The 14,109-nt window shown below is 35.5% G+C and overlaps 1 protein-coding gene across 1 annotated transcript in view; it reads left to right on the forward strand.

The window, feature by feature from the left end:
- Positions 1 to 2,004: 2,004 nt before the first annotated feature.
- Positions 2,005 to 14,109, forward strand: part of ANXA10 (annexin A10) — a 65,981-nt gene continuing 53,876 nt past the window's right edge. Inside the window, exon 1 of the mRNA XM_059926711.1 lies at positions 2,005 to 2,147. Within this exon, the coding sequence (XP_059782694.1) occupies positions 2,130 to 2,147 (18 nt within the window). The 5' untranslated portion in view covers positions 2,005 to 2,129. The remainder of the gene's footprint in view (positions 2,148 to 14,109) is intronic.

Consider the following 14,109-nt stretch of genomic DNA (forward strand, 5'->3'; position numbering starts at 1 on the left):
AAACAGTGTCTCATAGAGAGTGAAAGCTCAAGTATTGTTAGCATTTATTACTTTTCATACAGCAGATACTCAAAGCATAGTTAAATATGAGTAAATAAGTTAAATGCAAAATGCTTAAAATTTTACTATGGGCTTCCCTGGTGGCGCAGTGGTTGAGAATCTGCCTGCCAATGCAGGGTACACGGGTTCGAGCCCTGGTCTGGGAAGATCCCACATGCCGCGGAGCAACTAGGCCCGTGAGCCACAACTACTGAGCCTGCGCGTCTGGAGCCTGTGCTCTGCAACAAGAGAGGCTGCGATAGTGAGAGGCCCGCACACCACGATGAAGAGTGGTCCCCACTTGCCACAACTAGAGAAAGCCCTCGCACAGAAACAAAGACCCAACACAGCCATAAATAAATAAATAAACTCCAATCTCTCTTTAAAAAAAAAAAAAAATTTACTTTGAAAATGTTCAAATGCATAAAAAATAGAATTATTTAATGGACTTCTATCTTCTGAACAGTTTTCAAGACTTTTCCATACTGGATTAATATCTCCCAAACCTTTATTTGCAGGAAATATTATAAAACAAATCCCAGACATTATAGTTTAAACTGGGTACATTTTTTTTTAAAAAAAAGCTAAATCATAAAATAATGATGAATAAAAATAAACAGTAAGTAATAATTGTTTGGCAGGAAATTAGGGAATATTATCAAATCTCTTTTCTCTCAATTATCTGATATTTAAAGAACATATGTTTGCTTCAAATTTTTTGACAATTTTTATTTCACATTGTCACACTGAGTCTATAATTAAAGCCATAAATTACATAACCTTTGAAAATAATCATAAAAAGAAAATCATAAATTTGTTTTAAAATTCTGAATCCTATACATATAACTATTATTTAGTAATTACCATATGCTCTCTAAATCTACACAGAAAAAACACAAGGATCAAATTCAGACACAAATACAGATGTGCATACACACACATACATGTACATAGTATGACTTACTAGATTTTAACTTCCTTGAAAGCAGGCATGCTTCTTTACATCTTTCATAGTACTAAGTATATTATTAAGTTAATCATATTCTATTATAAATTGAACTCTGCAGAAATCAGACATTTTTCTGTTCATAATATATACATTAAAACATCCTGCTTAATGATTTTTTCATATTTTAACATCAGATATATTTGGGGGAAAGTGGTCCTAGAGTTATGGATGATCTGTTAATGCTTATAATTCTCTGTTCTTTCAACCAAGAATTATTTATCCCTAATTTGTCTTCAAAATCTTTTTAAAATTTTATAGACTAAATGAACACTGTATTGTTCCCTAAATGGCAAGTAGCAGTAAAATGATATAATACATATTTATTGTGTGATTTTTTGGAATAATGTATGAAACTTATGATTATAGATATTTCCTAACAATATATTGGGTGTTGAAGGTATTTTTAAATTTTGTTTCCTTAAAAGGTAATAAAGTTAAATATTAAAATAATATATATATGAAAGTGTGAAAATGATGGTGCGTATATGACTTCTCCAAAGACTTTTCCTGCTGGGTGATCAATTCTGTCCTAAATCAATTATTTTTTAACATATGATGGGATACATAATAGTTCAAAATATTTAGAGAATGGTGTAGATGCACATAAAATCTACCAACTTCAAGCATGAAGCTAGGGGCCTGAGTACCTGAAAGAGTCTGGGTGTTAAAAAACGACAAAGCAGAAAATAAATCATTAACTTCGTGGTTAATCAACCTACTTTCCATAAGTCACCAGCCTTCTCAAAAGATTACACTTCGTTCATTGGTTCGCTAATTTATGTTTCTTATATCAACATGGGGCCAGGGGCTAGGCTACTGGTTCTATTTGTTTTGTGCACAAATTCTGCCTACTCACCTGTGACTGGTAGCTAAGTATAAATGCTATGTCTCGAGACCTGCTGTGTCCAGAACTGACCCTTCGTTTTCTTGCCTGAGAAACTGAGGTGGACAGTGGACATATTTAAATGGGACTGAACAGTGAACTTCACTTTGTTCTAGCGACACAGTGAAACAAGTCTATTCATCTGACCACATACCAAAGACCTTTTGAACTGCTCTGAAGTTAACCACTATCAGCAACATGTTCTGTGGAGACTATGTAAGTATAATGGCTATTTCTGTAAAACTTTCCAGTCCTTTGAGATTTGAACCTTGTTTATAAAATTTCATTTGCAGGACTTGACATTTTCAACAGGAAATATTGGTGTTCTAATTTATCTTCATTAAAGTTTTAATTAGTAGATGCTCAGTGTAACCATTAAACAAAGTTAATACTATTAAATGTCAAATTCGTGCTAATTTTGAAGTAATGTATTGTTCTGTAGAGGCAATTTAGTGACGCCTACTTTCTTAAGTAACCTGACTCAGAATTCTAACTGAAGTTATAACAAGATTTTTTTGTCTCCATATTTATTTTCTATAAGGAACTAAAAATAAACTTGATTGTTAATTTTTATTGTAAATCTATGGTATCTTCAGAAAGTACAGTTCATTTTTGACTAATTATCTGTTGAATTTAAGCAAATGCAAAACTCAGTTTAGTCATTTTACTTTTCTTCCTTGTCCGAATCATTTTGACCCAATTGCTCTAATAGTCCATGAACTTTGGAAGAGCCTACATAGACAGTTATCTAAATATACATTGTTTGAAAAGATATCCATTTCACATGGTCTTGGAAATTACACATAAATGTGTTGTGTGTTGATGATGATATTTTAGAAATCTGTATTATGAAATATGCTTTCAGGAAGCCTTTCATTTTTAATGCAAAATTTTTATGCAAAAAATACAGCATAACTATTGGTTAAACTTTGGCACAAAAATAATGGTACTCATTTACAAAGTATTAATTCCTAGAAAATTTTATTTACTTATATTGTTTTTCAAATATTGAATGAGGACCTAAAATGCGGCTACTTTCCATCACTGTTGGCTCAAGAATCTTAATTTTATCTTGAGATTTCAGGATCTCATTTGCAGTTGAAACTTACTTTTTTGTCTTATTAATTGTGAGGCAGTTACATTTCATTACAGAAATAAAAGTCATTAGGTAATTTAGGCCAGTACTGTAAATGATTTAGTTTGTAACAATCAGGTTGCTTTCTCCCAATTATTACTTCCAAATAATTGTACTTGAATGAATAGAAATTTTCTCCCTTTCTATTCATTCAAGTACAATTATTTGGAAGTAATTAATACTATATTCTGTGTGCCATGTATGGTTTTAATATTAACATTTATATGCCAATGTATCGAAATAAACATTTATAGAATATTTAAATTATATTTCAGGGATTATTAAAAGTTACCAATGATAACAAGCTTTTAAAGAAATGCAATGATTTGCCATGCTTCTGGAGCAGATAAAGAATACCAGAGATTAAAAAAGAAAAAAACATCAGAGATTTAAAAGCTGGATTGGAGCAAACCTGAAAATTCACTTTAAGTATTTTGATCAGCTATTTCAGGGACAGATGTTAGGTTTTACATATTATCTCAGCAAGTTTTGATGATAAAATGGTTTTACATAATCAATATTATTATATTTTAGACCAATCATTTATATTCTTAAGATATATGGTCCAAATGGTAAAAATTTGGTATTAAAGAGACCAATATTTGAGGTTAAGTTCATCTGTTTAATCTCCATTCTGGGTCTGGCGTCCTTAAGCAAAAGATAAGCTCTTCCATGGGCAGGAAAGCGAAAGTCCTCATATCACAGTGCAGATAATTACTGACTGGGTGGCTTCTTAAAAACAGACCCCCAGGCCCTCTGCTCAGCAGTTCTGATTCAATATACATGACATCTGAATTTACCCCCCTGGTATAAATGCATGACTATTTTTGAGAACACCAAAGTAATGTGTTATGTCAGTTACAAAATCTAGAAAATTTAAATATAAATCAAGCAAGAGGCAAGAATTATAGAAAGGTAGTTATATTTCTATAAAAAATAAGCATATGCACTTCTTTAAAATTACTTTCTAGAATTATGGAGTTAGATGATCCTCAATGATTAAGGTAATTTAAGTGAGTTAGTTACATTGGGATGGTAAATTTACCCTTGACGCACGCAAGTATTTTACTATGTGCTTAGCTGTAAAACTGTCTATTGAAAGCAAGACTTAATTAAATGATTTAGGTGAGCCTGGAATTGTTTTGATTTATTTATTAGCCAGATATAAATCCCCATTCAGGAAGATGTTATTATAATTTACTTCTTGGAGCGGAGGAAATTTCACTGCAGTGTTAAAAAACCTTGCCCAAGCCAGGATCTAAACCAGGTATCTCTCTGTCATTGTAACTCAAGCTCTTAGCCACTAAAATATACTGCCTCTTCCAAATATATTGCCCTGATTCTTCTAGTGAAATTGTTAGCTGCTGTTGTCCTGTTTTGTCATCAACTGATCCCCCCTTTTTTGTACAGAAGCATTATATTTACTATAGATTCCTTTATTGGGTTACACCCTTCCTTTTTGCCTCTAAGGAAACTTTAGTCCTATTCCTTTTCCTTTCCTTTTGACAGCTTTCCTATTTCTACCATATTTATTGACTAACAGAAAAAAGTTAAGCAGAGGCGTATCACAAGCAATATAACATATGGAATGCATATTCAGAACGTGAATTAACATTCTCTATTACATAGAGAGAAACTATTACTATTAAAATTTCCTGAGTCTCTACTAAACTTCAGGAGCTTTGCGTGCCTTGTCTAATTTAATAGTCACAGAAAATCTTTTTACAAAAATACCATTGAACATGCAAGAGTTTTGCCATTCTTCTTGGAGCCTCCAGATACTCTCTGCTCAGTGGTTTTACATGTATTATTTTTAGGCTTCACAATCTTCAAGGAAAGTATTATCATCCCCATTTTCCATATGAATATACTGAGGCTTAGACAAGTTAAATAATTTTCCCAGCAGAAAGAGGTCAAACACGCCTAAGTGTGATTATCCTACATAATATAGACTTTACGTTATGAAGGAAAGAGCAGATCCTTTGTGAGCCCAATTAAGAGAGAAAATGAGCACCAGTATCTTCACAAAGATGCTCTTACTCATAAATGTGCCCCCAGAATGACTCAAGAACAGTCCAACATCAGCAGCTGAGGCAACATCCAGCATGGGCAGCAAGACATCCTACATTTTAGCCCAACTAATACGAAGTAACTGCGCTGCTGCTTAGGTGTGAATGGCAGGCGATGAAGGCAGACACTCAGTAAATCAGAAGCAAATTCCAGGCTTTCAATCCAGGAGGGATTGCAGGCTGAGCAGACCTCCCATGGAGGCAGAAGCTGTTGAGAGGCAAGATCTTTACTTTTTTAATTTTTATTGGAGTATAGCTGATTTAAAAGCAAGATCATTTTTAAAGCAGGTTTTTCCTACTGAAAGGGATTCCTGGGAGAAACATTCCAACCAAGAAATCTGATTTTGATTGCTTATCTGCAATACGACTTACTGAACAAATATTAATAAAAGGTTATTCATACTGTAGATTGCTTTTTACTATCACAAGACTGCATTGTCTGAACTTTACACTCTAGGATTCAACAAAAGTTATGAATCATACTGGTTAGGGCCTCCACTTTAACTGAAGCTTCTGTTGAACCAACACGTATTAGATTGGAAAATTAAATGCAGTCACTTTTTCCTAGTTGTGATATGTAAGCATGTTTGTTAAAATTTTATAACTCCCCTTTAACAGCTATAGATTGCTTTTGTGGTAAGGGCTGGGCAAACATGACTGTAGAATAATAATTTAACAAGCACTCAGGGCCAGCTTTACCCTGAGGATCCATGACTGAGGACAATGTACTCAATCTTTCTGCATCTCAACTTTCCTACCTGTAAAATGGGTGTTATCATAGCACCTGTATTAGAAGAGTCTCTTGAGAATTAAGTGGCAGGTAAAACACCAAGAAGACCAGGAGCATAAATAGCACCTGGAAAGGTGAACTATTATTAACAGCTTTATTAAGTAGTTGTGCCAAAGCGTGAACCCAGCTAATGCAAAAGCCCTGGCTTTCAACAGCCCGATACACTGCTTCCGGAAGGGAGGTTGAGTTTGCACCCATTACACATATTCATAGATACATATATATGTGTATTCATATATATGTGTGTGATTGCTCCTACACATGTTCATAGAGACATATATATATGTATATTCATATATGTGTGTGTGATTATTTGTAACATCTATGCATAAATTTGAATAATATCAAAAGTTTCATGGGTGGAAATATATTCTCTTAAACTCAACATAACATTTACTTATAAATAGTTTCTACCATGCTAAAAAATTTCACAATCCTACTTCCCGCATCAGTTATTGCCGAATTCTCTTTTTTATGGCAAAAGGCCTCATTACAACATATTGAACTCATTGTATCCAATTCCTTTCCTCCAAATCTCTCTGCCTCCATCCTAACTGGGCTTTCACCCAAAGCCCCTCCGCCTGAAGGGTCCGACAGAGGTAAGCAGCGACCTCCACGTTCCTGACCCCATACCCGACTCTCATGCCTTTTCATGCTAGATATGAGTGTGGTCTGACACAGTCTCCTTTGCCAGGAAAGCTTCAGGGCTAAATTCTGGAAACTTTTCTCTTTCCAACTTATAGCCACTCCTTTGGTCATTGCACCCAATCTGACGGTTTTAATTACAACGTACACACAGAGTCTTCTTTGAATATGTACCTCAACCCAGCATCTATGCCCAAACCCCAGACTCGTATAACCAGGTGTCTACACAGGAAGTGAAAACTCTATCCTCCTTTTAGATCAAAGGGGGGAAAAAAAAAGTAAAAACTTAAAAATCGGAGTTATCCCTGATTCCTCTGTCTCTCTCATACCTTACAAATGATCCATCAGCAAAACCTTTTGGCTCTACACATTCACAGTATTCATCATATGACCACCTCCCATCACTCCCTCTCCAACTGCCCTGGTCCACACCAGCAATATCATCATTTGCCGACTTCATGCAATAGCCTCCTACCTGGTCCCCTGCTCCTATCTTTGCTCTAGCTTCTATGTCTTGGGGACACAACAGTGAGAATGATCGTCAAAAACATGCATTCTATTGACACATTGATGATGGTGTAGGAGCCATCATCATCCTGGAGTGAGTGAGAGTAGGAGGTAAAAACATTAAAGAGGAGCTTGTGAACAAGCTTTTGGTCCTGGTTTACCAGTTCTTAAGAGTATTTACCATGACGGGAAGAAGAAGAAGGCTTCAGTGTGTAGGGTCATTTCCATTTTCCAAAGTGCTCACAGTATACGGATCAGAGGGTCTATGGAAGATACGACACCTTTCTAACATACCTCTCTGGAAATGCTGACTTGTTTTAAATGCTAGAGGTTTCCAGATTTTGACGTTATACGTCTACTCACATTAATACATTGTGCTCATTTCAATAAGCATTACGGCAAAGCCAGAACCCGCTGCAAATGTAAACAGCACTGAGGGTTGTAAAACCCAAGGAACAGAAAAAATATGGTTGATGATATTTTAATTTTTTCGAATTAATCAACCCATTTAAACAGTACAAGAAGAATGCCATTGGATTATCACAAATCACTTTCAAAAACTGTACTTCTTTTGTTAAGTCACGAGGTTAAAGACTGAAGAAATGATGTTGGAGCAATGAGGCTCAGAGTGATTTTAATGAGTCACGCGCTCCTGGGATGAGGGGAAATGGGGAAAGCAGACAGAGAGACACCATTTAGAGGGTGTTACTTGCTGATTTTTCATTACTGGAGCACCACCTCTAGACCAACACCCAGCCCTCTATCTACCACAGATTTCTGCTATCAGCACAAATTCCTTGTAATCATTCACCAAAAAAGAAAGGATTATGGGAATATTTTTAAGTCTTTCAGAGTTCACACTGTCAATCTCCCTGCCTCAGCCTCTTTCGAATTGCCTCCAGGAACTCCTAAAACCCTGCTTATAGTTTGCTGACATGCCTTTCTCATCCAGGGATTAGAAAAGACTGCTTCTTAAGACCCATCTTCTTCGCCCGCATCCCATCTTATCACAACACGGAGTTGTGACTATATTCTTTCTCTATTATACTTTGATGTATATCCTTCAGACATTCTGGTAATTATGCTCAAAGGAACCAGGAAAATAAAATGTTAACAGACTGTGACATGTATCACGTACAAAACACAAAAGTAATTCTAGGCTATTTGTGCATAAGATACCGTGTTTTACATTGTCCTGCTACGGAGAAAGTGGGAATCAATTTCACTCACAGGCTACTTTGGATTGTCTTTTCATCTTTATTTTCTGGCAGTCTGTAATAAAGCAACTGAATATCAATGTACTTTATCATCCTATCTCTCAATTGCAATATTTGTACTACTTTATTTTTAAATGAGTGAGAATTGATAGCATGGCAGAAATATTTTTTCAAGTTACTAACAAAAAGCACTTTAACCCCAGCAGACACATTGTTCTTAGAAATGTGCATTAGTAATGGCTTAAAAAATATATGAATCCTATTGTATTTTATAGTTAGATGACTCTTGTGTTCTTGTCATCACTACAATATTAATCTGCTTGAATTATTGTTCAATTCTTGAGAGATATTGAATATATGTACACATTCTGCTAAGCTTTCATTTAGTTGCCAGTCTCAAAATGTTGTTTTAAAGGGTAAATAAAAAAACAGACAAGGGTGCTGAAAGATAGAGACACTGGCACCTGGGGCCACACACCTTCTGTGTACCTTTCATCACCTGTTTACCGACTACTGTGTGTTTAATCAAGCATGTAACTCATAAAAAATAAATTAAAAAAAGCAAATATTCATAGTGAGTACAGTAGTCCTTTCAAAGCAAAAAAGGGTCAGATTTGTGAACCCTCAATGACATGTCAATTACTGGTTTTGAAATGGGAATTTTTGGTGCAAACACGGTCACAACTGAACATACAGCAACTTAATTGCCAGTAGAAGCTCCTAGAGATCTCAGTCCCCTGCAGCCCTTATTCTGTGTTATTCCAGACACTGCATGATAGGGTGACCATGTACAGATATGCAAAGTCTTCCTTCAAGGAGCTGATTTCTTGATTTAGTGGACTTGGTCTTTTTCTTATATATAATAATACTGATTTGGAGTAACTTGAATGCTTCAAAGATAGAAATGGTTTTGGAAAATGTTACTATAGTTATTTAGCAGAGGGAAATAAGTACAAATAGTAACCCTGTCAGGGAGGAAGAAATTTTCCTCTATCCATCTAGGTTCTTCTGGCTGGTCTAAGAATTAAACAGACATGAGACAGATGAACAGGAGAAAATCACACAAAAGTTGAAAAGCAGGTATACATGGGAGAGACCCAGGAAAACTGAGTCACTTGCCAAAATGGCTGAAACCCTCTGCTTAAACAACACCTTCAAAGATAAAAGAGAATGTTGGGGGGTAGGGGTTGGGAACTCAAAGGGGAGGAAGGCAATTCACATGGAGACAGAAAAGCACACGTTTGATAAACACATGTCTGCTGGGCCAGCAGAGACAAGGGGCACAGAAGGGATTTTAACAGACTTTGCAGGTCCCTCCCTGTCTACACACTTGGTTCATATTAAAGTTACCTATGGTGATGGTTCTCTCTCTCTCCCTCTCTCTCTAGCTACCTATCATCTACCTTCATATTGATACATCCAATCTAATTCAGCCCCACATTTTAACCTTCACCATTACATATTCTTTCTCACACAATAAAAACGGTAACTATCAATACCTAAAATACATGTGCTCATTTGTTTAACTCTATCGTACATGTGCATGTAGTTTAGAGTGTGCTAAGCCATAGCCCTGTGAGAAAGGAGAGGACACTGTCTGGGTTCTTTCCATCCTTACCTTTACAGTCTCCCGACAAACACTATTTTGTGAAGTTACTTAGGGCGCGTCCCTTCTCCCAGCCCACTTAACTGTGGCTACAAGGTTCATGTGTAACTTAGATTTGTTTGCTACAATCTGCATTCCCTGTCGGATACGTGTGGTAAAATGTGTTCTTTGTGGTATATACACTTGTAAGAGTTTTGAGTCATGTATCTGATCCATTTCCTTATAGAGACTTCCATCACCCCAAACATCCTCCACACTCCCGGTTTGCAGTCAACCAACACCCCAGCCCTCAAACCTGGCAAACACTGATCTGTTTACCTTTTCTCTAGTTCTACCTTTTCTCTAGTTCTACCTTTTCCAGATTGTCATATAAATGGAATCACAGACTATAAACCCGTCTGGAAATGGCTTCTTTCACTTGGTGGGGTGCATTTAACAGTTATCCAAGTTGCTGCATGAATCACTAGCTGTCTTTTTATGGCTGAAAAGCAGTCTTGAATGAGTATACCACCGTCTGTTTATCCATTCAGCTTGAAGGACAAATGGCTTGTTTCCAACTTTTGATAATTACAAGCAAAGCTTCTAAGAACACTCAAGTTAAGGTTTTTGAGTAAAGTTCCTATTGCTTTAGACAAATATCTAGGGGTCGGATTGCCAGGTTATATGCTAAGACTGTGTTTAAACTTTATAAGAAATTGCCCAATTGTTATTCCAAAGTGGCCCACAATTTTGCATTCCGACCAGCAACGTATGTAGCAGTATCTCGCTGTAGTTTTACTTTGCATTTTTTAATGTAAATGATATCCGTAGTTTTTCATATGCTTATTTATTATACCTTCATTGGAAATGTGTCTGTTTATAATGCTTATCTATTTTCTAAATTGGTTTTTTTGTTTGTTTATTTTTTATTGGTCTTTATATATTTTAGATAAAAGGGCTTCATGAAAAATGTGATTTACAAATATTTTCTCTCATTCTGCGACTTGTCTTTTCATTTTTTAACAACATTTTTCATAGAGCCAAAGTTTTCAATTGTGGTGAAGTTCAATTTATTTTTTTTTCTTTATAGATTGTATTTTTGTTGTCATGTCTAAAAATTTTTGACTAACCCAAAGTCATGCAGATTTTCTCCTATATTTTCTTCCAGATATTTCACACAGTTAACATTTCTATTTAGGTCTATGATCAATTTGGGGTTAATTTTTGTATAAGCTATGAGGTATAGGTCAAGCTTAATTTTTTTTTTCATATGTTCAGTTTTTATAGCACCATTTCTTGGAAAAACTATTCTTTCTCCATTGAATTGCTTTTACAACTTTGTCAAAAATTATGTATTTATATGGATCTATTGCTAGACTCTCTATTCTGTTCCACTGATCTTATTTTCTAGAACATTAGCCAATACCACAATCTCATTATTACTGTGACTTCATAATAATTCTTAAAATCAATTAGCATTATTCCTTTGTTTTTCTTTTTCAAATCTGTTTCAGCTGTTCTAATTCCTTTGACTTCCAGTATGATGAAATAAATTGATTGATTTTTGAATGTCAAATCAGCCTTGCATTCTTGGAATAAACCTCACTTGGTCATGCTACTTATTCTTTTTATATGTTGCTGCATTGGAATTTCTTATATTAGATTGGGCATTTTTGCATCTATGTTAATAAGTGTTACCGTTCTGTAATTTTCTTTTCTTGTAACAGTTTTGCTTTGGTATTAGTGCAATTTTGGCTCCATGAAATTAGTTAGAAAGTGTTCTATTTCTTATGAGACTTTGTAAGATTGGTCATTATTTATTCCTTGAATGGTTGGTAAAAATCTCCAGTGAAACTAAGTACCTGAAATACTTCTTGTTGATGTAATGCGAACTATGAATTCGATTTCCTCAAGAGATATGAGGCTATTTGGGTTATTTGTTTTTCTTGAGTGAATCTTGATAGTTTCCGTCTGCCAAGGAATTTAAATTGTCATATTTATGGGCATAGAATTGTTCTTAGCATTCCTTTTGGTAGGGATGTGTCAGCTATTTTCATATTTACGGTTTGTATCTTCTCTGTTTTTCTTTGTCAGTCTGGCTGGAGTTTTATCAGTTTTATTGTTGTTCAAAAAGCAAGCTTATGACTTCCTTTATTTTATTGTTCTCTTTTTAATTTTACTGATTTCTACTCTTGTCTTTATCACCTCCTACCTTCTGCTGGCTTTGAGTGTAATTTCCCATTATTTTTCTAATTTCTTATGGTGAATGGTTAAATTTTTAATGTGAGAACTTTTTTTCTAATATATGCATTTAATGCTATAATTGTTCCTTTAAGCACTGAAAGAAATTGAGTATCATAAATGCCAGACTTTCATAATGAATGTAGATGGTTGACCATTTCTCTTGCCTGGTTTTGATCAGAAAAAGTCCGTAAAGTCTTGAAAACTGTTATACTCTGTGATCAACTTGTTAATGTTGCACAGTAGAAACAATTATAGATCAACAATTTTTAAAGCATTTATTATGAATTTCTAATATATATGAGAAACATAAAATAAATACAACTGTGAAAATTTAAAAGACTAAAAATTTTAATTTTACAACTCAATGAAATTAGCATTTCTAATTTTATAGAAAATTGATTCTTGAAAATGGTAGCATCCCCTGAAACTCTCAGAAGAAGAATCAAGACCTAAGTGGGGTTACAGGTTGAAGTTAATGGTGATAATGAGGAAGAAGAGGAATAGGATTAATAATAACTACTACTGATTGACATGATACCTCACTATTCTTCATAAATAACTCAAGTAAACAAAGTACCTGTGTAACTCCACAATGCGTAAATCGGCAGTGCTTAAGTAACTTGCTACATTGTACAGCAAGGAACAAAGATGAGTTGAGACCCAGCCAGCCTGACTCTAGCGAGATAGAAAAGTTCACCAACAAGGGAGGTGAGAGAAGTTCCTAACTTTTACTGGCTACCCTTTATTCTTCACAATGTCCGGAGAAGGTCACTATCAGATGTTTCCTGGGTACAGGCTACATGATATTTGTCACAGTGTTTCACAGACTTGATAGACGTTTCCTTTCATGCCCCTCCTCTTTTAATCAGGAACATGGTAAACCATGGAGAATAAAGATGCTTCATATAGAGAGATGGAGAGGTTTTAGTCAGCGGCACAGAACACAGACAATTTCATGGAGTTTCTAGGAAGAGTTAGTCCACGTTAGGTGGGGGGCCTCTTAACTCTTCCCTGAGGGGTCCTCAGAAAAACAAAGTTTACCATGAAATCATCACCATATGAGTATCCCTTTCACATGGACCCCACTGGCGATGGTATAAGCAGATCAATCAAAGGGAAAAAGTATGGATTTACTTGATTACAAATCAAAGATTGAATAATTGAGTTTAATGTAAAATAAAATCAAAGACAAAGCTTTATAATCTGTAGTCAAAATGACTCATAGTTGGTTGCAGTTTCCATGGTTAGATAGTTCTTTGGGAATGAAGTAAGTACGGATTGAGAAAATCGACAAAGCGGGTAACAGAGCAAAGCAGAATGAAGACTTTCAGTGAAAGATGGGGAGCAAGTCCTAAGAGGTTTTTTAAGTGAATCTCTGACACATTGTTAATTTAACTTTTCTGATTAGATAAATGAATGCACTATTATTTATACTTTATTTAACAGGTACTTTTGGATAAAAACACAATTTTTTTCAGGTAGTTAAATTAAACTTGGACTACTTATCAGAGAGAAAACAATATATACCTTTACTTGATTCCTACTTTGTCCGTTTAAACTCTACAGGGCTAGTTTCCCCTGGGTCCTGTCTTAGTCAGCTCCGGCTGCTGTAAGAAAATTTCATAAGCTGGGGTAGCTAAACCAACATTTGTTTCTCAGAGTTCGAAGGCCTACAATTCCAAGATCAAGGTGCCAGCAGATCCTGGGTCTGCTGAGGACCGTCTTCCCGGCTCACAGGCCTCCTTCCCACTGTGTCCTCACGCGACAGAGACACTCAGCTCTGGCCTCCTCTTCTTATCAGGATATGAACCCCATCATGGGGCCCCCGCCCTCATGACCTCATCCAAATCTAGTCACCTCCCAAAGGCTCCTTCAAACACCATCACACTGGGGATTAGGGCTTCATCGTATGAATCTGGGGGACACAAACATTCTGCACATAAGAGATCTCATGACTTGGCTTTTGCTCTTAGGTACTTAAATATT

The sequence above is a fragment of the Balaenoptera ricei genome, chromosome 6 (assembly GCF_028023285.1).
Source record: "Balaenoptera ricei isolate mBalRic1 chromosome 6, mBalRic1.hap2, whole genome shotgun sequence".
Taxonomy (NCBI): Eukaryota; Metazoa; Chordata; class Mammalia; order Artiodactyla; family Balaenopteridae; genus Balaenoptera; species Balaenoptera ricei.